The sequence below is a fragment of the Phoenix dactylifera genome, chromosome 5, assembly GCF_009389715.1.
Source record: "Phoenix dactylifera cultivar Barhee BC4 chromosome 5, palm_55x_up_171113_PBpolish2nd_filt_p, whole genome shotgun sequence".
NCBI lineage: Eukaryota > Viridiplantae > Streptophyta > Magnoliopsida > Arecales > Arecaceae > Phoenix > Phoenix dactylifera.
In genome coordinates this window covers 16,994,098-17,021,803 of record NC_052396.1, presented here as the reverse complement: position 1 = coordinate 17,021,803, position 27,706 = coordinate 16,994,098, and the positions used below count along the sequence as shown (strand labels likewise).

The 27,706-nt window shown below is 40.9% G+C and overlaps 2 protein-coding genes across 3 annotated transcripts; both read left to right on the top strand.

Annotated features, from left to right (window-relative positions):
• The first annotated feature begins 11,829 nt into the window (after positions 1–11,829).
• On the top strand, positions 11,830–17,442 carry LOC103712488 (serine carboxypeptidase-like 34). Its single transcript, XM_008799017.3, has 10 exons — positions 11,830–12,122; positions 14,484–14,591; positions 14,998–15,093; positions 15,208–15,300; positions 15,410–15,498; positions 15,653–15,946; positions 16,107–16,243; positions 16,459–16,551; positions 16,938–17,043; positions 17,133–17,442. Exons 1-10 carry the CDS (start codon positions 11,849–11,851, stop codon positions 17,280–17,282), a joined length of 1,440 nt encoding a protein of 479 aa, XP_008797239.2. The 5' UTR covers positions 11,830–11,848; the 3' UTR covers positions 17,283–17,442.
• A 1,687-nt stretch (positions 17,443–19,129) lies between these two features.
• LOC103712455 (putative pentatricopeptide repeat-containing protein At5g08310, mitochondrial) lies at positions 19,130–27,574 on the top strand. 2 transcript variants are annotated; one of them, XM_039126895.1, is made up of 3 exons: positions 19,130–22,022; positions 27,017–27,084; positions 27,364–27,574. In XM_039126895.1, exon 1 carries the CDS (start codon positions 19,385–19,387, stop codon positions 21,941–21,943), a length of 2,559 nt encoding a protein of 852 aa, XP_038982823.1. In that variant the 5' UTR covers positions 19,130–19,384; the 3' UTR covers positions 21,944–22,022; positions 27,017–27,084; positions 27,364–27,574. The 2 variants fall into 2 exon arrangements, with proteins under 2 accessions (XP_038982823.1, XP_026662502.2); XM_026806701.2 differs by having other exon boundaries at positions 19,133–22,022; positions 27,006–27,084.
• Positions 27,575–27,706: the final 132 nt, after the last annotated feature.

Sequence of the window (27,706 nt, the reverse complement as noted above, 5' to 3'; positions counted from 1 at the left end):
AGAAGTACCCAATACGTATTGTGGATAGAAAAGATCAAGTCTTCAAGCACCAAAATATTTTTGTATATAAAAGTTTAATAGAGCAATCATACAGAAAAGTAGGCTACTTGGAAGTTCGAAGATGATATAAAGGCCAAGTATCCTCTACTTGTTGAAATCTTAGATAAGTTAATTTTCGGACGAAATTATTTTAAAGGAGGAGAATATAGGTGTTGAGATAGAGGAAGAAGAGAGGAAGACGAAGAAGGAAAGATTATGCTCTGTTATTCATGAAATAAACAGTGTCATAGCCCTCTCTTTTTATAGATGAGGGTGGCTATGTACAGCTAATATACAGCTTGTGTGTACAGCTAATATACGGTTAATAATATAGCTACTATACAACTACTAAGACAAGGCAAGTCATACTGCTAACAAGACAAGTCATACTGCCAACAGTCTCCCTCAAACTCAAGATGGTAGCGAAGATGCCAACTTGAGTTTGCGAACCAAATTCCGATGACACCCCGGTGGATGAGCCTTCATAAAAATATCAGCAAGCTGATCTACAGAAGCAACATGTACCAACTGAAGAGTGCTTTGCTTGATATGATGCCAAATGAAGTGGCAATCTATCTTAATATGCTTTGTTCGCTCATGGAATACATTATTATGAGCAATCTGCATAGCAATTAATGTTATCACAATTGAGAGAGGAACCACTGGTCAAAGGAATACCCATATTGTTAGATGTATGCCCTAGAAGCCAATTTGGCTGACACATTGTTGATTCTAGGGACATAATTTTGTACTTGACTATTTATTATTGAATAAATAAAAGGCATCTTTTTCATTCATATTGTTTATGTGTCTATGAATCGTCCAAGAAATTAATAAGATGATGATACATATTCTCAAGAGTTGAGAATTTGAGCCATGTATCATTGGTGATTAATTTCTAAATGCTCCTGATCAAAGGATCATCACGAGGACGGTGATCGATCCGATCAGTGCACAGATCACTCTCCTTCTGGATGGACGAGACTTGAGTCCACAGTGTAGGAACACTGAAGTGATAGTGCAGGTGCTTGTTAGAGAACAAGGGTACTGAGCGTGACCAATACAAGAAGTCACTTGGATGTCTATCCACTCGTCAGTGACTTGCTTGATGTTGCAGTAGTGTGACTGGTCCTTTGACCTGCGGTGCTTCGGCTACTCACAGTGAGGTTATTGTAGTTTGACTGCACACATACATGGTCTCTAGCCATATGGGTCCATGCAGTGTAGATTGGCTGCAGTAAGTTCACTGTAGGAGTAGGGTATGCACCTATATGGAATCTATCGACCTTGATAGATAAGGAGAGATCCTATGTGATTTATAAGACTGAGTTCGTAAGACCTCGGCCGGGGCAGTATACACAGTGGAGAAAGAGTTTTTCACTATCGAACTCGAGTCGAATAAATCTTGACATATGACAGACGGTGGGGTTTGACGAGTTGTCCATGACCTCCGTCCTGTAGGGATCCACGATAGTAGGACTGTATCACATGTTAACTGCACCTAGAGGTTCATCATTCCATTCTGCTGGGTAGCCACTACATGCTGCTAGGTGTCACTGGTGGATGGTGGGACTCGTAGGGATTATCTTGATGATCGATAAACCCTAATGAGTTGAGTTGGAATCGTTCCAACCCATTGAAAGGAGTTTTCAATGATATAGTGATAGAGATCACAATATATCTCACTACCAGTCAGAATAGAACCTATGGGGTCACACACACTAGAAGTATTGACCGATCCGATGGTTGAAATCGTGATTAGGAATCACAAGAAATCAATTTGATTGATAAGAAGTTGAAGAAGGAAAAAGGAATTAATTAATTGGACTTGAAACAAGAATCCTACTTCGGGTAGGATACCTAGAGTTCTAATTGGATTAGGACTGGGATTCCTACTTGGAATAGGATTCCTCAATCCTAATGAGATTAGGAGTTTTGAATTAAAAATTGAATTCCTACTTGGAGTAGGATTCCTAGAAATCCTAATTGGATTAGGACTTCGGATTCAAGTAGAGTCCTAATTGGATTAGGACTAAAATTAAACAAATCCTAATTGGATTAGGATTCCTTAAGTCTAAATTAATTATTAATCTAATGAATCAACATGACTCCTAATTGGATTAGGATTGAAGAGTTCAATTGAGTCATGGTTCATTCAAGTCCTAATTGGATTAGGACTAGTATAGATTGAACCCAATTTGGCCAATCCTAATTAGATTAGGATTAAACCATGAGAGAGGCACCTAATCCTCTTTGGAAGAGGATTAGGTTAACCAAGTAAGAGGGGCATCAGCCCCTCTCATCTTGGATGGTGCGGATTGAAGGAGAGAGAGGGGCCGGCGCACCCCCCTTTCTTTCTTTGGAAAACCATCTAGGGCTCCTACTTTGGAGGAGCCCTTGATGGCTATAAGAAGCACCATGAGGCCGGCGCCCTAGGTATTGGAGCCCTCTTCCCTTGTGCCGTGGCCACCCTCTTCCTCCCTCTTAGTTGCAGCCGCAAGCAAGAAAGAAGGAACCTCCAAGTGTTGGCGGCCTCCTCCTCTTCCTTTTCTTCATCCTGCGCAAGCAACAGAAAGAAGGCTGTGCAGGGGTTCATCTACTTCCTCTTCTTCATCCTTCTTCTTCCTCTTCTCAAGCACTTTCAAGAGTTGAAAGAAAGAGAAGAGATCAGCCATCAAAGGAGTCTTTGCAAGGGAGCTAGCACCCCGGGAAGACAAGAAAGCTTTGATCGGTTCTCTACTTCGTGTGGATACCCGTAGAGGCCGGACGTTTGAACGGCTTCAAGCGAACCCTCTCCCTAAAACCACGAATTCAGATTCGCGGTGATCATCTACCCGCGCAAGGTGAAGATTTGATCTTCCTATTGTTTTTAAAAGTTTTAATTCTTACCTAATTACGAAAGGTCTCAAAACAACGTTCATGCGATGAACGTCGAACTCGTGCATGCCGATTCCGCTGCCATCTGAAAAATTTTTGAAATATCAGCGGCATGGGCGGGTTCCCAACACATATTATGGAGTAGCCATCGAAGCCAGACGAATTCAGAAGTAGTATCCGCTAATGCACAATACTCAGCCTTTGTACTGGAGCGAAACACAACTGTTTGTTTCTTGCTTTTTCAAAAAATAAGAGAATAACCAAGCAAGAAATAATAGCCGGTGGTAGAGCGACGATCTGTAGGGTCTCCAGCCCAATCAGCATCAGAATAGACTTGAATATTCAAGGTAGAGTGGGCTGAGAAATAAAGACCGTGAAATAATGTACCCTTAATATACTGGAGGATACGTAGGACTGCTGCATAGTGTGTAGAACGTGGTGCATGCATAAACTAATTAACCAATGTGGCTGCATAAGAGATATCCGGATATATAACAGTCAGATAGATGAGACTACTAACCAATTGTCGATACAAAGTCACATCTGTCAATGGTTCACCATCAGTGGGAAGAAGCTTCACATTCATTTTTAGAGGGTTCTCCACAGTCTTGCTATCTGTCAACCCAGCACGAGATATCAGCTTGGAAGCATACTTAGCCTGGGAAAGCTAATAGCCATCTGAGCTAGATGTCACCTCGAGACCAAGAAAGTAGCTAAGGGATCCTAAATCCTTCTTCTCAAATTGTCGTCCAAGAAACTGCTAAAGTGCATGAATCCCTGAGATGTCAATAACCATATCATTCATATATAACAAAAGAAGAACAATACCGGCCTTAGATCGGCGAAGAAACAATGCAGAATCATATGCACTAGGAGAACCAAGTGCGAGGAGACTGCTTAAGACCATAGAGCGCCTTTCGGAGGCGACAAACCTTTCCAGGTGGATGAGCAAGACCTAGAGGAGGCTATAGATAAACTTCCTCAGCTAAATCACCATTGAGGAAAGCATTCTTAATATTTATCTGATGCATCTTCCATCACTTGACAGCTGCAACTGCAAGTAAAGAACGAAAAGTGGTAAGATGTGCTACCAAAATAAAGGTCTCTTCATAGTCAATACCATACTTCTGAGTGAATCCTCGAGCCACCAAACGAGCTTTGTAGCGATCCACTGAACCATCAGCATGTATCTTGATCTTGTATACCCACTTGCATCCTACTGCAGCTTTCCAAGATGCAGGTCAGTCAGATCTCATGTATAAGTGGCATGGAGTGCTTGAAGTTCATCAGACATTACCTTCTGCCAAAGGGGATTAGAGCTGGCCTTGCGATAGTTACGAAGTTCATAGAGGGTAGCAAGAGCAAAAAAATAATGATAGTCATTAAGATGAGATGGAGTGGATCATACCTTACTAGAGCGGTGGAGGGTAGTACTAGGGAGGGGCTCAGGCTCGGATGATCCGGTTGTGATGATTGGATCAGTGGATGATCCAGCTCCAGTGCAGTCGGGCATTGAGCGGTCTCTTGATGAGCTCCCATCACCTGTAACACAAGAGGAATCTGGGAAGAGATCAATAGAAGGATTATTAAAGACTAGGGAATACTGAGGAGAACCCGTAAAAAGTGGAGATATGCTGGTAAATATTTTGTGTTCCCAAAAGTGAACATGTGAGATATACGAAATCGTTTGGCTATGGAGTCATAACAACGATAACTTTTATGTTCGATGCCATAACCAAGAAAACAGAAAAGATGTGACCATGGTCCAAGTTTAGTATGTTCATGTGAAGGAAGTAGAACAAAGCATGCATAACCAAAAACTCTTAGAAAAGAGTAATTAGGAACTTTTTCATAAAGAACTTCATATGGTGATTTATTTAAGATCGTGGGAGAAGGTACCCGATTGATGGTATAGACTGCTGTAAGAGCATCCTCTCCCCAAAAAGATACAGGTAATGCAGCAGAAAGAAGGAGGGACCTAACAATGTCTAAGATGTGTTGATGTTTTCGTTCGACATGACTATTTTGCTGAGAGATGTAAGGGCAAGAACGATGAGATAATATTCCATCTTGTTTAAGTAATTTCACGAATGAGGTAGAGGTATATTTCATGGCATTGTCACTACGAAAAACTTTTATGAGCCGATCAAACTGAGTTTTAACCATCTGCTGAAAATCACGAAAGGTGTCAAGCAACTCAGAATGATCATGTAAGAGATAGAGCAATGTATATCATGAGTAGTCATCAATAAATATCACAAAATATTTTGATCCTCCCTTAGTGATAACAAGAGCAGGTCTCTAAACATCAGAGTGTATCAAATCAAAAGATGCAGTAGAGAAAAAGACACTTTTATTAAAGGGTAAAGTATTTTGTTTTCTTAATTGACAAGAGACGCAATCAAAAGGTTGAAAACTAACTTTTTCCAAGTAAACATTTGAAGCTAAAAACTGAACGCGAGACGGAGAAGCATGTCCTGACCGAGAATGCCAGAGACTTGAGGATACAGCAGCGACTAATGGAATAGGACTAGATTAGGGACATGTAATGATGTGAGCTCAAACAAACGACCAACTTTATGCCCGATCCCAACGAGCTGACCCATCTTCTGATCCTGTACATTGCAACCTCTACCAGTAAAAGTTACTTTAAGGCCATGTTCCACAAGTTGACCAGTAGACAGTAAGTTGAAAGATAATTTTCGAACAAGATATGTATTAGGTAAAGAAAGGGTAGGAGTAGAGACAAAACCTACGTGGCTCACATCCATATGAGAGTCATTAGCAGTGTAAATAACAGAAACAAAGTTTAAGTTTGTGCTCGGAGAAATTAGGGATGAATCAAAAGTCATGTGATTATAACATGCAGAGTTAATGAACCAAAAGGAGGGTTTACCTAAGATGGTAGAGAGGGCAATGTGAGATAGAACCTAATGAACTATTGTCTCAATGTCAACTGTAGTAAGGGATAAAGTGGGCATAGAAGAAGAAGAGGATGCAGAAGCGGACAAATCAGTAGAAGCAACGGCCGCAATCCGGTGTGATGAGATCGTCTGGGCTTTCTAAGCTATTTTCATCTCCTTAGCTTGTTTCTTCCTGCATTCTGAAATCTTATGGCCTATTTTGCCATAATAGAAACACTGTTTCTAAAATTTGCTAGGTTTTTTCTTGTCTGACTTCGAAGAGGTAGCTGCAGCAACTGGAGCAGAAGCAGAGGAGATAAAGGGGGTGGGTAACATACCAGCTGATGTGGCCATAACTATATCAGTAGAGACACCCCGACGAGTAGCCTGATGAGTCTTCTCTGAAATAAGCTCAGTGAGGGCTGCCTCCACAGTCGGTCGAGGAGATCAATGAAGTAAGGAAGGCCTAATGGTCTCAAATTCATCGCAAATGCCCATCATAAGCTAAATAAATTGTCGACGATCCCTATATTCTTGAAATTTCTTAGCAGAGTCCTCATCTACAAAATTAGGGCCAGCCTGGAAAAGCTGATCCCAAAGACTGCTGATCTATGAATAGAAGTCAAGAATGGATTGACCAAATACTTGATGCAACTGGTGAATCCTGGACTTCAACTAAAACTGAAGAGCCAAGTCACCTGAACAATTATAACGATTTGCCAGAAATTCCCATGCAAGCTTGGCATTTCAAAATTTTGGGAGGAGAGTTTGAATGAAAGGCACAGATGTATTAATAAACTAAGATAAAATCTTACAGTGTGTACTCTCCCACTCCTTCCGTCGTTTTTCAAAATCAGCATTAGGTTCTGTAAGACCCTGTGTAGGAGCATTCTTGTCTCCGGTGATGAATCTCCATAATCTACGCCCAATAAAAAAACAGGCATCTGTTGGGACCAAATATTATAATTGGTCCCATCCAGAACAACCTCAATAGGGCATGTAACATCAATAATTGACAAGGCCATAATTGAAATCTCAAAAAAAAAAATTAAATTTTAGGGAGACGTGACAGGAACTTTTTTTTTTTGGGCTGAATACGGGTTTTCATATGATACGTGTACGAATACACCCAATAAAATGAAAAAACACTAACTCATGGAGTGTCAGTGGCAGCTCCCCCTCCCCCACCCAAAGGGTGTACCCTGAATGATGAGCCGCAAAGGCAGCCACCCAATCGGCCGCCTCATTGGCTTCTTTGAATACATGTTTGGCCTGGACGGCCACCCCAAACCCGCACATCATCCCTATATCCCGAACCAAAGGGTGGTCTGTGTCCTCACCCCTCAGCCCCTCCTCGATCCATCTGATAACTGTGGCCGAGTCGCCCTCAGGACAATCGAGCCAGCCTGCAGTACCTGCCTCGCATATCGAAAACCCATCCAAGCAGCTCGCAACTCTATCCCGGGAACCGACGTATCGAACAACTAACAGCCACCTACTGCCACCACTCTGGAGTGTGGGTCCCGTATCACAAAGCCTGCACCACCTCGCGCGCCTCTATCCAAAACTGATCCGTCGAAGTTGACCTTGAGGAAACTTGGGGGTGGGGGTTCCCAAGTAAAGAACACTATTTGAGGAGTTGTCGGAGCAGAGAGGGAAGTTCAGGTATCCCGAACTATCAAAGATCCACCTCAAGAAGGTCTGTCAGGAACTTCTTTGTGTCACGTCTCTGGCTGGCTTCTTAGAGGCTTTGGATCACGTTTTAATGTCAAAAAGACGTGACCAAAAAGCTCTTTGAATTTTCAACTGCAGAGGGGTCAAGGGCAAAATGCAGTGACTGAGGGGGTGGCTCGAGGAACTGAGGCAGGGGTGACTTAGTGGCTGAGAAAGAAACAAGGACACCGACCAAAGTGGAGAAGGCTCGAGAGAAGGAGATGAGCTCCACGGCTTCGACCAAGGGAGAAGAGCTCGGGATCTCAAGGCTCGTGAGAAGGAAACCGGTGATGGTGGCGGGCTGGCTTCTCTTCGCTGACGGGGGTGACAATAGGTGGGCTTCACTCCACCACGCCGTGCGAGACGCCGGATGCCGAGCTCGGGATTTGACGAAGAAGAAGCACCGGAGAGAAACAAAGAACTCTCGGGTCCTCTCCTCTGGAATCGGCGGCGGACGATCCTCTTCTTCGAAGCCAGCGCCGGGCGACGAACGGGCTTCTCCTCCGGAGCGGGCGACGCAAGGCGGACAAGCTTCTCCACTCCGGCGATGGACGACGGACGACGGACGGGCTGCATGGGGTGGTGCGGCGGATGAAGGAGCCGGTTACAAGAAAAGGTATATGTATGTTAGATGGTCGATGAAATGCCGCAAAGAAGAGAAATACACTCCCGAGCAGGTTATTCGATGGAATGCCACAAAGAACAGAGGCCTACTCCCAAGAAGAATGGACGTGCCAGATCCCGACGATCATGGTGATGCTTGCTGCTGCCGAGGAAGGAGTGGCCGGCGGTGGCCTACGAGAGGAGAGAAGAAAAAAAGAAGAGGAAATAGAGAATGAAAAACGAAAGAGAAGGACTGCTTCAAAATCTCTATGGCTCTGATACCATGTTGAGATAGAGGAAGAAGAGAGCGAGACAAAGAAGAAAAGATTATGCTCTGTTATTCATGAAACAAACAGTGTCATAGCCCTCTCTTTTTATAGATGAGGGTGGCTATGTACAGCTAAGATATAGCTTATGTGTACAGCTAATATACGGTTAATAATACAGCTACTAACACAAGACAAAGCAAGTCATACTGCTAACAATAAGATCTAGTATGTTTGGAATGACCTTGACGGGACAACACCAACCCACCTAGCTATGGATCGGCGGCGTGCTCCACTAGCGCAAAAGCCTAAGATAGACTCCTGTTGGGGGTCTCTTTCCCTTGTCAACTCCTAGCGAGAATTGGAGTTCTAGGACCGGCGGACTCAAGCTGAACCTTCATGCTCTTCTATTAAAGACCCTCCCATCCCCTTCTATGCACCACCATCGCAGATCACCGCCCCTATTTCTCTCTCTTTCTTCTTCTTCTTCTTCTTTCAGAAAACCCTCAGTGGTGCAAAATTGTTCTCACGAGCTTATAACTTGTTGGAAGACACTGTATAGGAATTCTGATTGACTTATAACTCATTATTTATAAATGGGTTAGTGAAAGCACTTATCTCATGATTGCTGCAGGCTTAGGTACGCGATTGAAAGAAAGTATACAATAGTGAATACTAAGCCATCATTGGAAAGCTTACATCCTTTTGCGACAAGCAAGGCTCTCCATTCATGGCCCGATCAACATGGGTCCGAGTTTGGAAATTCATTTGCATCCGATGGCATACATATGGTGTTGTAAGCAAAGTTTCGAAACTTGCAGTACAGTGCTGTACTGCGAGCTGGTTGGTAGGATACATAGCGTACCAACATTGCTTACCAGTTGGCATGACTGGGGCTGGTTGATGTACTCTTGGCAAAGCCAAATTTGCCTCGAATTTGTTTGTTCTTTTTTGTTTTTTTTTTTTGGTCTGTTAGTTTGGGGTTCTAATTATCATACAAAGTGAGACTAGGGGGAGTTTTAAATCCACCAAGATTCGACTTTTCCATTCCTTCTTTTCTGAAAAAAATAAAGTTGTCAAAGCTGTTTTACAAGCACAATGGTGATGCAGCTTTCATATGATAGAAGGCAAGCAGTGGCAGTAAGATATAAAGATCTTGTGTTCTAACTTTTATGATTAAGGTACCTGGTATGGTAAACTCTCACCTGGATATCACTATATATAAAGTTTATTTAGTCTTATATTTGATGAATTGTCTTTAGCAGTGACAAGTAAGTATTTTGAGCATGATAATTCTCTAAGGGTGCAAGTCTCTTCCTCGACATGATGTTACTCAGCTGGAATTCGGTTGGTGTTTTTGGCAATGGTCGGAAATCAGATCTCTTAGGATTAGCCATGTTAACCCCTTTTAACTTCTCATTCTTATCCACAAAGCTTACGCCAATATTCCCTTGCGCCAATCTTTCATCCGCTTAAACCCCATCATGCCACCTAATCCCCTCCCATCCGCTACTTCTAATCTCATTAGGATTCAGATTAATCCAAGTTTCACGCCCCAAACCCTTCACACTCAAACACCATCACGTCCTCCCTAGAGTCTCTCTCCAAATGAAACTCTAACTAACCATATTTCAGCCTAACCAACATTTGGTCCAACCAATTTCAGCCGCCACCTCAAATTCGTGTCCAATTTTAGTCAACCGGTTACTTATCCTCGAGTCCAATCTGATTCAACCAGCAACCCATCTTCTTCCTCCTCCATTCCACCCACAAAGAACCCTAGCCATCATTGACAAAGAAAGAAGAAAAAAAATTCTGCAACCTACCCCGACTGCGTCATCTATCCAACTTAAAAAAACAAAAAAAAACCGTCATAAATTTGAAATTTTTAGCCATTGATATAATATATTTGAATGTGTAATATAGACATACTCCTATATTAGGCATTATTATAAATGGTCGGACTACATTTTCTTTGACAATAAATTTCTCTCTATGTTTACCAGCTGAAATTAAAATAGAGGAAATTCGGAACCTCTGTCTGATCAGATATGGAAATATTACCAAAGATGCGATGAACATTGCTCCAGTTGAAATCCTGAGATTTTGATAAGAGAATGGCTTGCTATATTCCACACTTCCCCTTTGAGCAGTTTAGCTGGATAGGGGACTCGCATGTGCTTGGACCTTTTAGGTAGGGATTGTTGGAAAATTTAATTCCACTCTCTTCTTAATTGCTTTCTCTCAAGAGAAAGAGCAATGTTATGGTAAGCCAAAAATCTTCATACTATGTTAAAACTCATCAGATTTTTAGCCATGTCCCATGCATCCATCCAACTTAAAAAAAAAAAAAAAAAAAAAAAAAAAAACCGCCATAAATTTGAATTTTTTAGCCATTGATATAATATATTTGAATGTGTAATACGAATATAGAAATATCTCCTATATTACACATTAATATAGGAATTATGTAGCTATAATATACTTGAATGTGTAATTCTATTCGTATTAAAAGAATTATTTATATTCCTTTTTTTCGTCCTTAATGAATGGCATACTAATTCGTCTCAATAGCCAATAGGTAATTAGAGATACTGAATAAAGGGAGATGACAGATTCGCTAAAAGATCCAAATCAAGATGCCGCATACAAGAAAGATCCTGCAACTATCTCAATGGCCATACTCGTTTGCCATCGTTTGCATTCCCGAAAAGAAAAAGGCATTGCAACAAATTAATCAGCCCCGCCTATCTTTGGAGCCGGAGAGAGAGGAACATCGAAGGTTTCCAAAGTAAGTAGATATAAATGAAAAAGAAAGGAAAAACTATTTATTTACCTTGTTTTGAAAGGAAGAAAAAAAGGTAAATAAATATATCAAGGTCCTTATTTACCTTGACATATGTCATGATATTTTATATTTTTATCATCAAATCTTTTTGTAACATTAATCCTATTCTCTTTGATAAATAAATAAATAAATATACTTTATTGTTTTCTTTACGATATTTTCAAAGGTTAGCTATTTGAATATTTAAAAAAAAATTATACATAAGTTTTCTTATAAGCTTTCCGAAAATAGATAACTACTACAAATGTTAGAATTAATTATTAAATTTTACTCAGAATATAATTAACATCCTATTTTTATTAATACCGTCTAAAACAAATATAGATATATTTCATATCCGATTCCTCTCTTTATATGGATTTAATTTCGGCATCTGCTTAGCATCCATAACAGGATTAGTATATCTATTAGTATACGTTTAATCTGGACACATAAATGAACATTACCGATATAGTATTTTTTTTCATACCAAGGAAAAAATTTCCATCTTCTGTATCCTCCTTCCTTTATATATGGAGGAGAAGAGCAAGAGATGGTTCACATAAAAAAAAAAAACTACACAGGTCCAGGGCTCCCAGCCCCTACCAACTATTCACCGGATGGGTGTCTTCTCCTCTTCTCTCTTCCTTCCCCTCCTTCTCTTCTTCTTCTACCACTCGACTCTCGTCGAATCGAGTGGATTAGAGAATGATTTCTTGAAGCAGCAAGAGGCCGACCGCGTGTTCTCTCTTCCCGGTCAGCCGCCGGTGAGGTTTAAACAGTATGCCGGCTACGTCACGGTCAACGAGAGCCATGGGAGGGCGCTCTTCTATTGGTTCTTCGAGGCCACTCATGACGTCGAGAACAAGCCTCTTGTCCTATGGCTTAATGGAGGTATATACGTTGGGTATGACCGTAAAATTATGCTCTTAGTGTCCCATACTCTACGTCCAATCCATTATACCTTCTGTTTCACTCTTCTTTTATTTATTTATGTATTTATTTATTTTGATGAAAACGGTAGTATTTGTTGGGATTGGGAGGTAACAACAAACAAGATAATTAAAACACAATGAAATCAACAACTCTCCCACCTTGTATAAACCTGTTAGAAAACAAACAACTAGAGCCAATCCACCTAATATATATATCAAGACATTCACCAATACTTAGCTGATCAGAAAAAGAAAACATAAAAGGAACACTAAATTTTTACGTGAAAAACCTCCCCAATATGGAGAGTAAAAACTACGGGACCGTAGTCCACCCAAAATCTTCCACTATCAACAAATAATGTGTATACAATATGTTCTCTCTAGCCAAAACTAGAGGCATATATCACCACATAATCTCAAGAACAATATTCTTGGCAAACATCAATAATAAGAAAGAAAGATTGAGAAGATCTCACATAAACAGCATCCATGTTTCTGAAAAATCTGACTGTGATAGAAGACTGCAAATGGCGATCACACCGTATAGATTGAAGAACCATGTGTTGCAAACCTGCTGTCCAAATTTCAGCTCGATCGGACCACAGATCACCTTCCGATCATCGTTTGATCAAGACTGCGCGCTGAATATCAATTCTGCATCTTCTCCCCTGTCTCCCTCTATTTTTAATTCGTGGAAGACGGCTCACATACCCTGCATTCTCAACATAAAAGGTTGCCCTAATGGGCCTCACGTTTTGGACCAAAAATAGTCCAACTAAATAGGCTAAAACTAATTAATTTAGCCCACATTTGTTGGGCTAAGTCTCCTCCAACATAGGAGGGATAACCCAACAGTATCATGTATAACGTGTACGGATACAACTAAGAAAGTCCAAAAGCAAAATATTACGGGGAGCACTCGGCAACTCTGCCACTCCCACCGAGAGCTGGTTCCCAAAATGGTTGGTGACAAAGAACGCTATCCAATTCGCAGCCCCATTGGCCTCTCCTTTTATTGTGCTCGATGAGAGCTACTACGTACTAACTGCGATCTAATTCCATTATCTTCTCGTCACAATTAGTATGGATAATAATTAGCCTGCTGAATGGATTTTGTCTATGATGGTGGAGCGTCCTGACTTGTAATGGTAGGATGGAAGTATTAGAGTGGAGAGTCCTGACTCGAACATTGCATGGTATCTTGAGTTCTTCAAGCTGCATGGAGTCGGCTCCTAATTATTCAGTAGTTTGCATGGTGCTTTGTCCTTCGCTTCAGGCTTGTCTCTTCCCTCTGGTTTAATCAAGCAACATCTTCCATAACTTAGAAATAAAAAGGGAAGTATGCTTATAGCTCAGGGTGTGATTCCACCCTCATTATAAAGTCTATCAATCTGCTCCTATTTTCATATTGTTTGAAATAGTACTGTAACAACAAGTCCAGCATTGCAGCCATGATCCTAGACTGTAATTCAAGAGATCATTCATCAGTTTCATGAATGTTTACTTCCTTTGCTCGCTATACCGGCGGCTTGCCTAGTTTCATCAATCTAGTGAATATATTTTATTGGTGTTCATGATCACCACTTGGTGAGATGACTTGTTATTTTTTTTCTGTCTGGAATTTACGCAAATCTTTTGTTTCGTTACTGACCATTATATCTGTTGTACGTGTTCTCTTTTTACCTAAATACGGCCTGTATATAATCTTGGATTTTTCAGAAGTGAAGTGTTATGCACATAGTTGACATCTTATTTGACCTTCTCTCATGATTTAGTTGATTTCCCTGAGATATTGATGATGAAACATACCTTGAAAAGATAACCATACCGGCCCTGGAGAAGTATCTTAATTCAAAAGGGGGACCATTGTCCAACGAAGAACGATGTAAGTGGGAGAGACGTGTGGAATAGTTTGCTAGGACTAGAGCAATGGTGCCTCTGCCCATGAGCACATGAACACCATCATTTTGTAGTTTACCCTCTACTTCTATTTCTATCCTCTTGCTTTCTTCCCCTGCATCACATTTCACAAACACTATCCTTCATTTCCACTATAATAAGTGTGGGAGAAGTGCCTCATTTTCCTCCATTACATCTCAGATTTCCACTTTTCCTTAAAGTCACCATGCATCTGCCATTGTGTTGACATTGGGTTTTGGCAGTTCGAGTCAATCATCCATGCATGCATGCAAATTCTCATTAACTTTGGCTAGATCTCGATGGAAGGCTCTTATTTACTGCAGAATTGTATTTTTTTTTTACCTAATACGATTTTTTTTTCTAATGGAAAACATCAACTAACTTTTCTAATACATTTCAGGGCCTGGTTGTTCGTCTATTGGGTATGGAGAGGCAGAGGAGCTTGGGCCTTTCTTAACGCAAAAAGGTTGGCCGGAGCTAAAACTCAACATGTACTCCTGGAACAAAGGCAAGGCCACTCATCACTCACCTGTAGCTGCATTTCTAATGTGTTAGGAAATACTATAAAAACTTGAAACGTTTAGTTATGCATTTTTTTTTCAACTAAAAATATTCCATGCAAACACCTATGCTTCTCTTCAAATCCAGACTGTACGGGTTCAGCATAAACAAACCCGGCCAGACCCAAAAATGTTGGATTTGAGTCAAAAATGTGGACCTGGTTCAGATCATTTTGACTGGTTCATCATGGCCTGACCTAATTAGGAGGAAGTGCGCCACTTAGCGGTCAATTTGCTATATATGGATGTGCTACATCCATAATCTCGAATTAGTTTTGTCCAAGAAAGATTACTGCAATTAAGAGAATTGCAGGAATAGATAATCAAACCCTAATCTTCTCGTTTATTATACAGAGGCTAATTTGCTGTTTCTGGAGTCCCCAGTCGGTGTGGGGTTCTCTTATACGAATACAAGCTCTGATTTGCAGCACCTTGGAGATAAGATCACTGGTAAGCTTGGGGAAGTACATTGTCATTGATTCAGTTATGGTCAATTTTAGTTGGTGGAGTTTGTATGCATTTTATGAATAATATTGACATTCTTCATATAATTATCATTAAAAGCTATCGACTCGTACAAGTTCCTTGTGAATTGGTTTAAGAGATTCCCACAGTTCAAGTCTCATGACTTCTACATATCTGGAGAAAGTTATGCAGGTAAAGATTTGCTTCTTCTAATGGCCATCACATTACCTTTCTAGCCTATTCATTTGTAATTCCTACAGCCGGAATATAGTTAATTACTTTGCTATCACATTATCCGCAGGGCATTATGTTCCACAACTAGCGGAGAAAATCTTGGATGAAAATAAAAAAGCCTCGGTGGATGATTATATAAATCTCAAAGGACTCATCGTAAGTTCTTCGGAAATACTGATCTCTGTTATAAACTTCCTGTGCTAAGCTCTTGGAAATGGTTATTTCTTCTGTCACCTCTCGGCCATCTTTTCTTTAGTGATCAGTCTTGCGCATTTATGCTCTTAGTCATGCATCATCTCTAATGATTCAGATAGGAAATGCCGCATTAGACGAGGAAGCCGATCAGCGGGGGATGATCGACTACGCCTGGGACCATGCAGTCATTTCTGATCAACTGTACCAGGAAGTAAAGAAGAGCTGCAATTTCAGCAATGAGAATGTTAGCTTGGCTTGCAATGATGCATTGAACGAATACTTCGCTGTTTATGATATCATCGACATGTATAGCTTGTATTCTCCTGTCTGTGCTAGCCAGAACACTTTTGCGACCTCTAGAAAACACTTTGACGTCGTAGGCGCTGGTTCTAAGCTCTTCTCCAAATATGTGAGCATTCCCTTGGCATTCTTGCTCTAACCATGCACGAGAATTACTTCAGATAACGCAGCTCCCGTCCTCTTTGAGGAGCTGCATTTTAGCCAACTCCATAAGGACGTGGCTGCTCTTGTCCAGATTTTGAAGATGATTGGCTTTCTCTTTGTTGCAGAGAGCGTGGCATCAGAAGCCGTCAGGCTATGATCCCTGCCAGTCAGAGTATACTGAGGTATACTTCAATCGTCCAGAGGTCCAAAAAGCTCTGCATGCCAACGTTACGGGTATTGGGTACAACTGGACTCACTGCAGGTACCCTTCTGATTCACTCCCTTTGGAGAAGCTTTGGATGTGTCCTTGATTGTTCGAAGGAGTCCTCCTCTTTTGACGGACTCTAATTCTTATGATTCTTTCCTATGTTTTCTTAATTGATTTGGAAGAGTACAGAGGAACATTGGTTTCAATTGGAAAGAGAGCACATTATTCAATTACGATGGATGCTAACTATTTGCTACTTGTTATGACAGTGATGTGATTACCCAATGGAATGATCAGGCCGCATCTCTGCTCCCCGTCCTCCGTAAACTCATTGGTGCTGGCCTCAGATTGTGGGTTTACAGGTGAGTTTGTTTACCCAATTTAACTTTTTCGGTCGATATTTAGCCATACATAATACCAACTTAGAGTTCATGTATATAAATTATCATGCAGCAGAGTCGCAGCACTCCATTCGAATGATGCTCCTAAAAACCACAAAACATGTATATAATTACCTCCACAACAGATAAAAGAAATTCATGCAATGTCCATTTAATACAGATTCATCAGCTTCTTACCTCTTAGATAGTGTATATACTTCACTATTTTGAGCCAAATAGATTTTGATGCAAGACATGCTCATGCAAGTGGAAGGATTTCATGATATCATCATATTGGTTAGTTTGATACGGTGGTTGCTGAATGGTTCTCTTTCCTACCGACCTCGTTCTATCCGTCTACTGTGCAGTGGTGACACTGATGGAAGAGTTCCAGTCACGTCAACAAGGTATACATTGAACAAGCTTGGCCTCAAAACTGTTCAAGAATGGTCGCCTTGGTACCACCATAAACAGGTAACGATTGTTCTCTAAAACCTTATGGCTGTCTTCATCGTCACCTTAAAATAACTAGATGCGATAACTCCATGCATGCGATTGTTTAGGTTGGTGGGTGGACAATTATCTACGAAGGACTTACGTTTGTTACAATCCGGGGCGCTGGGCACGAAGTTCCAACGTTTGCTCCTTCACAAGCGCTGCAGCTTCTGGCGCACTTCTTGGCGAACCAGGAATTGCCTTCTGCAGCATTCTAGCAATTCAGTCTCTCGATCCTATCGTCTCAAGAATTCGAGCAATGTAAAGAAAAAGAAAAAATAACTGTTGGAAATGGCTGAAATTAAGCCAAGTTTCCAGTCAGGCTGATTTGGCTGGGTGTTAGTACATGCATTGTGATTTCTATATATCATTCATGGAACTAATTTTGTTATGATTTTATGTCCCTCCTCTTTGAAGTATTTTAACAATCAAGGATTATATCTTTGGTCAGAACACATCTATGTCTCAAGGAATATGGTTCATATCATGAACGTTTGGAATACTGCAGAGACGAACTTTGCTGATTTCTGGTGGGACTTTTCTTGCCTCTTGCATGAACATCTCCGTTCTAGGCCTTACGAAATGCCTCGTTGGCAGAACCACTTGCATGGATAATGAGAACGTTTATATGGAGAGCAAATTTGCTCTAACCAAACGGAACCAGTACGTATTTCCCTGGGATATTACTCATGGCTGCCCTCAAGAAAGAGCTTGTATAGTCTATAGACTTTGACATGCAAATTTTCGAATTAGCTGAAGCTGATTTTGTCCTCAAGAAAGAGCTTAGTCATGGTCCCTGTGGATATCCTTAAACTCATTTATAATTTTGTCCCACCGGTTGTTGTCTTTAGTGCATGCAGTGTGGTTATGTATGTTCTAAACTCATCAAAGTACGGTTTAAGCCCAACTGACATGCTTTTTCATTATGTAAAAGAACCACACTTTTCAGACCATGCGGTCATGGTGAACCATGGGGACACGATGTATGGATATTGTCTTGGTTTCTTGATTCTCTACAAGTACCTAAAACCTATCCAATATATAATCAATGCGGGATTAAAGATCCTCGCACACTCCCTTGTTTAATACCCACATGCAGCTGAGGTGGCTGTTTAATATTATTTATAACAATCTTGAACCTCATCCAAAAATACTATCCATATAGTATTATTAGAATTTCTTGGTTCTATATAAAGATCCAAGATCTCTTTCTCCACACTCTTGCTTGACTGGTCCTGTATCGCCTCTTCACTCCATCAAAAAGATCAAGAAGCATGCGATAGCCTGAAGAATTCCTCGAGTACCAACCTCTTGGAAATCCCCTCTTCGTGCAATGTGGTCAGCTCATTCAACCAAAATTGCCCCGAATACCTCCATGCAAGATCATTCATGTCTGACACCATTTTACACCACAATCGCATTGCGATAGGCTCGTATCCTTCAAGCCTAGGAGAGTAGGGAATACGACCAAAGCTCCACACTCCTCCTCAACGAAGAGGAATCCCCAAGTATCCCAATACATCTTGGCAATCCGCCACTATACCAAATATGATGTATGGGCTTTCACACAATGGAACAAATCCACGTACTCATTTAAAAAGACCAACTAGGATATATTATTTGAGTTTTTTGGTCCTATATAAAGAACTAAGATTTTTGTAGTACATAATCGATGTTGGCACTGAACACATACCGATACGGGCTCCTACATAATCTCCCATATATGCCCAAACTAAAGGTCTGAATTCAATCAAACCCAATCACAAACATCATAATTAATCTATAGTCAACTGAAAAGAATGTGTTACAGTATTCTTTATTCCACATGGGCTATGGGTAGATCTACCCTACTTCCATTTGTAACGACTGAGGAACTCATCTGTTCTATCGCCATCTGCTATCCAGCAAAACTAAATAGATTCGGATAGTCGATGGTTTGGATGGGAACGGTCATCGACCGTCCTTAGGAAAAATTACATCCTACCCTGGTGTACCAGCCTAGCGGTACACCGGACTAGTAAAATGCCGCCATGTGGGTATTCTAGCCACCTCAGCGGCAACAGTATATTATATCCTCCCGGTCACCGCGACCGATCTAGGTGCCTGCCTGTGGAATGCATGCCATCGCCCAGCTTGGAAGTTGAAAGAGCAGCAGCTTTTTGGATCGTTATTTATTCCGTAACATTTTTGTGCCTCTTCGTTCTTCCCCAAACTCCGCTAATGGCGGCTCTCTGCACCGCCCCGAGGAACCCTTCTCGCCGAACCATCGCTTGCTTCAAAATTTGATTGGATATCTTCTCTCGCTACCCTCCATCTTATCATGGCTTTAAGAGCAATCAGAACGACCAGCAGCTTTTCCTCTCCCAAACTACTCATTCCTTCGCTCCCATTTAACCCTAATTTCTACTCCGACTCCGCCCCGATCGATGCTTTCCTGCCGAGCATTCAACTAGTCCACCAACTGCTCGACCTATTCTCCCATCCACCCAGCCTCCGAGAAAGGAGCGAGGAGCTCAGCCACCTCGGCCGCAGACTGACACCCGAGACGGTCGAGACCGTCCTCAAGGACCTCGAAGGGTGGAGCGCCGCGCAGAAGTTCTTCCGGTGGGCCTCGTGGCAGAACGGGTTCCACCACAACTGCTACACCTACAATGCCATGGCCTCCATCCTCGCCCGGGCCCGCCAACGTGCCCAGCTGAAAGCCCTGGCGGCGGAGGTGGTTTCGGTTCGCTGCCCGATGACGCCCGGAGCCTTGGGGTTCTTGATCAGGTGCCTCGGTAATCAGGGCTTGATTGAGGAGGCCAATTTGGTCTTCGACCGTGCCGGGGATTTGAATTGCGTTCCAAATTCATACACTTATAACTGTTTGCTCGAGGCCTTGGCTAAGGCCGGTCGGGTCGAAGCAGTGGAATCAAGATTCCAGGAGATGGTGGTTGGTCGCGGATGGGAGCCTGACAAATACACCCTTACATCGGTCTTGCAGACATACTGCAATGCCGGGAAGTTGGAGGAGGCGTTGGAAATCTTCAACAGGATGAATGGCAACAGGTGGGTTGATGGGCATGTTTTGACGGTCTTGATTGTCGCATTTTGCAAGTGGGGAAAGGTTGACAGAGCATGCGAATTGATCCAGCGGATGGAGGATTTTGGGATGATGCTGAGCGAGAAGACATTTCACGTCCTGGTCCATGGCTTTTCGAGGCAGGGGAGAGTGGACAAGGCGCTCGAGATGTTTGAGAAGATGAATGGTTCAGGTTTTCGTGGGGATTTGGCGCTTTACAGTGTTTTGATTGAAGGGCTTTGTGAGCGGAAAGAGCTCATGAGGGCTTTTGGTTTGTATATGGAGATGAAGGACAATTGTACATATCCTGATGCTCGGTTAATCAAGAAGATGATCTCAACACTCTGCGGGGAAGGAGACTTAGTCAATGCAAACCAGTTGCTTGAGGAAAATTTGGAGATGTTGAATTTGGGTAGCTTGGTCTCTCTTTACAATGCAGTTCTAGATGGGCTAGTTAATCATGGTGATGTAGACAAAGCTCACACGCTACTAAGGGCAATGATGGAATCGCAAAGCTCACAGGCCTCCCAAGTGGAAGTAGATGAGTATGCATTTAGTGAATTGGGTGCTGCAACTGAAACCCTATTTCAGATCAAGAAACCTGTTTGCCCAAATGCTGATTCTTTTAATATTGTGATCTGCGGTTTATGCAAGATCCAGAAACTGGATGTCGCTTTAGTTCTTTTGAATGATATGATCAAAGTAGGTTGTAAAGGGAAAATTCTGATGTACAATAATTTGATCAGCGAGCTGTGTAATGTGGATAGGTTGGAGGAAAGTTATGAGCTTTTGAGAAAAATGAAGGAATTTGGATTTACACCCACAGAGTTCACTTACAATTCCATATTTTACTGTCTTTGCAAAAGAAGGGACTTATCAGGTACCCTTGAGTTGCTTAGCGAGATGCGATGTCAAGGATATGTGCCATGGATAAAGCATTGCACCATGATGGTCCAGCAGCTCTGCCAAAATGGAAAAGTTGCAGAAGCTTCTGGTTTTTTGGATGACATGGTTAAGGTGGGTTTTCTTCCTGACATGGTTGCTTACTCTGCGGCTATTGATGGAATGTGCAAGATTGGAGAGGTAGACAAAGCACTGAGCCTCTTCCGTGGTATATCTTCAAATTGTTATTTACCAGATGTGGTTGCTCATAATATTTTGATTAATGGATTTTGCAAGGCTGGTAGAATGAATGCAGCACAGGAAATTCTAGATGAAATGTTAGAGAAGGGACTTGTGCCTTCTATAGTTACCTACAATCTGATGATTGATGGTTGGTGCAAAGCTGACAGGATTGACAATGCACTTGCTTGCTTTGCTAAGATGATTGATGATGCAAGGTCACCCACGGTAGTCACATACACAAGCTTAATTGATGGCTTGTGCAATATTGGAAGAGCTGAAGATGCTCTTTCTTTGTGGAATGAAATGAGGGAGAAAGGATGTCTTCCAAACCAGATGAGTTACATGGCTCTTGTCCATGGTCTATGCAAGTGTGGTGATGCAGATGTAGCTCTTATCTATTACAATGAAATGAAGGAGAGGGATTTTCAGCTAGATACTTCTGTCTATTTGTTGCTGGTAAACTGTTTGATTTTGAAAGGAAACTCGGTTAAAGCTTTTGAGCTTTTGAAAGATGTTCTTCGAAAGGAAAGCTTTCCTTCTGCTGATTCTAAGAACTTCCGATTGATGAAGAAGGCAGTACACAAGCTATACAAAGATGAATCTACTTCTTTGGATGTGAGGATACTCATTGAAGGGGGATATGTTCCATTCATACAAAGTGTCCATGACATTGGGGAGGATGTGAGGGAATAACATATACTGTTTATTGATCTTGGAGAAAGGTTTCCCAGCATGCTTCATGCAAGGCTGCCTTCACATATAATGCTTCTGGGTACATGCATGCTTGAGCCTCATTTCTTTTACAAAAGGCTATAGGTTTCATTGCACTCTTTCTGCATGGAATGTTTTCTTCCATTATTGACCAAGGTTTTTACTATTTCAAAAGAGTTAACTAGGGGTTTCATGCTCTTCAACTTTTATTCCTTGAGTCATAGTTCAGTAATAGTTTATTTTTTATATATACAGGCATAAACAAAAAATTCCATTTCTTATACCCAATGTATCTCGATAGATTACAGGATTCTATCTAAATTAACAAAACTTCATTGCTCTAAAAATCTGATCTTGAATACATAGCTTGGGGCTCATTACGTATGTTTCTGCTTGAATTTCAGATAGGTCTTATGGAAGTCTATTATGTTGTAGATAAATGACTTACTACTGCACTGGGCTATGCATATATTTGTCCTTGACATCTAAATGCAAAAGTACTTCAAAATCTCTCATTAAGAGATGTCATCTCCCCATATATTCATTTATTATTTTTGTACAAACATGCTTTCTTTATGTCCAACAAAGAATATTTCATTTCATTAAATGTAACAGAACAAGAAAAGAAATAGATCTTAAGTTTCTCATAATGCAGGTCAAAGCACAGAGCTCAGTTTTTATGCTCCAATTAGATTTTAATAATTTCTTATATAATTTTTTAGGTTATAGAACAATTAATTTACTTTATGCGGCTTTTTGTACACCAGTTCCTGGCTCCAAAATATGAATAGGCATTAACAGAATTTTTAAAGAGACATCCACCTCACTCCAATATCTGTTTGCAAAAGCTTTAACAGTGGCAGCTGGCAAGTTCAACCCATTTACAAGTAGTTAACAAGAAGACAATTAATATCTTCTTTAATGAGGCCAAAATAGGCTGCAGCAGGGGTGTACACCACAATGTCAGTAAGATATGTGGTATATACATACATTACCGACTAGGACATGGTATGCTCTCGTAACTCAATATTCTAATTCTTGCTTAAAACCATGTCCAGGCAATGAGTATGCGTAAGAATACATTTCATATGTATTATAATTTGCATGATTACAGTGAGCTTCTCTATCCCCTAATGCAAATGAACTTCACTCCCATGTTCATATTTGGTTATTAGGAAACATGATTCTTGGGCTTTTTGAAGGCTAAAAAGCTTGAACTTTTGTAATTCTTATAAGCTATATTCATGAGTCTTTACTATTAAGCTATCGCACATTTTCATTTTAAGGGCTATTTTTCTAGGTGACTTGATATAAATGTAATGTTCTTGTACATTTTTAAAATATAGAGCTCATATTAAGGTTGCTAACAAGCTTGGGCCAGCGCCGGCCCACTAGGTCAAGCTTGCTTAGGATCTTGCCAATCTTGGTTAGAATGGGCCATGGCTTGGGCCTTGGCCTAAATCCTTCCCATCGACAACGGGCCTTGTATAAGTGAGCTCTAATCCATGACCCTTTCTTTTACCCTTCCCTCTCTTCTCGTTTTGACGAGCTTGCATGGTGGATGGGAGGCTGTGGCGAGGGCTGTGCATGGTGGATGGGAGGCTGCAGCAAAGAGGCCATGGTGGCAATGAGTGGTGGGAGATAGTGACGGCAGGGTGTGGATAGGAGGCAATGGTGGTGTTGGGCACTAGAGGGTGGTCATAGCAGTGAGTTGTGGATGGGAGGTCCTCGTGGTGATGAGCCTCGAGTGGGAGGCCATGGTGGCGAGAAGCCATGAGTGGAGGCCGCTGCCTTAGTGAGTAGGGAGGTGAGGTGGCCATGACAGTGTGCAAGGTGGGGAGGTTATAGCGGGGGCGGGTGGTGGAGGGGAGACAGTGGCAACATGAGCTGTTGGGGGAGGCTGCAATGGAGGGTAGGCCGCAGTGGTAGGTAGGTAGAGGCAATGACGGAGAGGAGGTCGTGGTGGATAGTAAGCCTATGCTGTGACAAGCAAGGGAGGCAGGAGGGGAAGCAACTAAAGGAGAGCGGTGTCAGGATTTTCTTTTGAGTTTTTTTAAAAATAAATACAATGAGAAGTTTCTCATTTTCTATTAGACCGTGGGCTGATTCCGGGCCAAGCCTAGGCCTAATCTTCTTTCCAATAAGGGGACCTTGGCTAGGCCTGAGTTGATTGTGAATATGATGGGCCAGGCATGAGCCTAAAGTGGGCTAGCTCGAGCACAGCCCATTAGCAGCCCTAGCCGATATCTTCTTGCCTATCTCCTCATTTTTCACATGTTTGTTGTTTCACACCATATTAATTCATGCACTACCACATTAATATATGTTAATTACATACTGACCTTTTAGTTAAGCTTTCAAACTTCCCAAACTTTTTTATTTTGGCCTTCCCACATGAAGTGGTGAGCATGATTGTATTATGATTTGAATTGATTTTCATATTGATGGTCAACCTAGTTGAAGGCTACTTTGCTGGTGTAAACTTGGATGATACGTATTAGAATAAATAATATTGAGAGAAGTTTGGATAATGCCGTTCTTTTTGTAAACTATAACTTTGACTAATTTGCGATATTTTGGCATTGTTAATATGGCGAATGACGTTAGTTTGAACAGAAGCATTGTATTTGGTATACCAAAATATGTTTGGATACTTTAACACCATTTTTGGACCCTTGATAATCATACTTTTGTGTACGCATTTGTTTCATGATTCACTGAAACTCTTCCTTAAATTGAGAATCAATCAATTCATGCTAACATTTTTTTTGGTACATTTGATTCCCTTTATTTATATATGTAACTTCCAACAGAAACTATTTTTTTTATAAACAAAAAGTTATTTGACCAGCTAAAGATTTAACAGATCTGAATAAATGTGCTAATCATTTCTAGATTTTGATTGATTTCAACTATAAATGGGTTTTAGAATTTTTTTCTAGAAAGATATGATCTTAGCATGTATTTGAGAGAAAAAGGGTGATATTAGTTCAAAATATCAGATACACAATTTAAGAATGTTGACCAAAAGGGGATGGAAGAGAAGATGATTAACCTTGATCAAGGGCTTTATTGGTTCTTTCTTATCGAAGGTGCGCATGATTGCTTTTTCCTGCTTGGACAAATACAAGTTCAAGCCTGATTATTAACAATATCAGTACTTGGAGCTTTGTCACTGGGCCTCAAGTGCTACAACATGCTGTACGCTTCCTTTGTTTGAAGATGGTAGATTTAGGATGGGGTAATTGACATCTGGTTCCTCTTGTTTGACTGCCATTTGATGTTTAAATCCGGTTGACTGAGTTTTTGTACCGCCTTTTGCTTTCAACGGAATGGCCATTTATTATTTAGTCCCTGGCTCTGTACACACTTACACCTGGGTGCAAATTGGATATGTGTGTATCCAGGAATGCGTTGCGAACAGGCGTAAGTGTATGCAGAACAGTAGTATAAGTGTGTACAAGCCTAACATTTAATGCTAAGTGTTTAAGGATTAAAAATGAAATGGCAGTCAACTAAAAGATCAGGTGTTATGTTTCCCATTTAGGATAGGACCTAAGGTGGTTGCTATAGCAACACTGATGCATGGTCTTAGTTGCTTGAATTGGGACCAGATGCATAGGTGGATTTGGGTGTCAGAGTGGGGAGTCTTATTCATAAAAAATTTTAGTATGCAGAAGTGTCCAGAAAGTAATTATAGACTAATATTAAATATCATTTTTGGAGAAGTTGCTTAGTTGAAAGTTAGTGAGTTATTGAGAAGCAGGTGTCGCAGTAAAACAAATATTTTGAAGCAAGTGCTATGAGTATATCTTAGAGCTTAGTTTACTGATATGGGGCTTAGGGTTGGCAAGATGCTTAAGTAAGAAACAAAAGTTACAAGTTGCTAGAAGTTTCTAGTGAGAAACTAGTCAGTGTCCTTCGTGCCTCTCTTGCAGACAGATGAAATTGATGTTTAGGAGATCTCTTGCAGGTCAGATGCAAGATTACATGCTTATTGTCTGGTAGCTAATGATGTGAATTTCTTAGAAGTGATGTAGTCATGGCACTTTAGATTGCAAGTGATCTTCTTTAGGATTGGTCAATCTATTATTGTTTAAGCTCTCTAATGGCCTGGCTGAATGGAACTGGGAGAATTCTGGATGTGTTATTTCTTCAAGGATGCTAACATTTTATATAGCTGATTTCCTGAAAAGTTGATGCAAAAATGAGGCTAAAGTTGATACAAAAATGAGACTATGTCATCTCATTTCTATCAGCCTGCAAACAAGAGTCCCTACCTCGTAATGTCGTCATGGACCATCACCTTGTGTCTAATGCCAAATTATACAAGAAAGGACTTTGAAAAGTTCTTGTTCAGTAGCATCTTGTATAAGCAAGCTATCCACCTTTCACTGAGGAAGGAACTAAGGCATCAAAGTGAAGGATATTCATAAGATTTCCCTTCAAGCTCCAAATGTCACCTCTTGATGGTTCATGTCGCTTATATGCTTTTTCCTGAAATCACTGACTTGCATCAAGTATCCAGAATCACCAACCTTGCGGATATTTTCCTAGATGCTGCAATTTTTAAGGTCTGTCTATAGTCCTATTTACCTAATTCTGTTCTGTGGCTATTATGATCGATATATGATTAGTGTTTGTTACTCTCTGTAAGATGCCATAGGTATAGCCGAGTATTTTTTGGTTCTGAAAGCACAGTTTTGCAAAGATGATTAAACCATCTCGGCATGTCTACTTGACCGAAAGTATCAGCTTTTATTTGAAAGAAAGATTTAGTCAAATGCATGAATGAAAGTAAAGTGCTAGGGATTCTGTTGTTATAATTAGAAGTTTTGCCGTCCACGGCAAATTTTTACTGTCTACCTAGCGTTTTGCAATTTTTCATATTATGTTATGTGCTGGTATTTCCTAATTTCCCAGTAAGTGCATCGCAAGGCTATTTAGTTGTAATATTTTTCTTTCTATGGATATCCAGTAAGCCAATGTACAAATGGTTGCTTATTCCTTCTGCTGATTGTATATCTGAAGCTTTACTTTTTAGTTTGATGACAGCTGGGCTCGCTTGGGCATGGAAAGGAATGACATTTCAGGCGAGCAAGAAATTGTTGATACAAATGCAGGTGTGTTTATTTTTGGCGCAACACTAATGCTTATGCTGCACTTCTCATCCTTGAATTTATAGCACATCTCTTGAAGGAAACTTGTACCTCGTCTTAAGCATAATTGTTTATCATAATGACTGATTTATACCGCATCTTGGAAAACAGAATATATTTTAGCACTTCTCGAGAATTTTCGATGGCTGATTTAATCAACTTTTAACTGCAAGCTGTTCACTGATTGCTGATACTTCTAGCTAACAACTTTTGTTTGTGTTATTTTGCTTGAGACGCGCTTAGGTGATCAGCAAAACAACCATGTCACCTGGGTTTTTGGCAGGAGAGATCATGCGAGTTGATACCAGGAGAAATCCTCACAGGAGGGTTAGTGTTTTGTTGTTGGAGTAATGATGCTTCAGTCGCTATCGAGCATGTGTCTCGACTGGTGATACGTGATGTCCTATTTGACTTTCGACGTACTATAATCACTGGTAGCATTCGCTTTCACTGATGGTAATTCTCATTGGCTGCAGATAAATTAAGTCAGTAATTATCCAATTTCTTGTAGCAGCTAGAGCAAGCTTATATCAGAACTTCAACTCTCTCCCCACCAACTTCTCTACATTTTGGACATGCATGGATT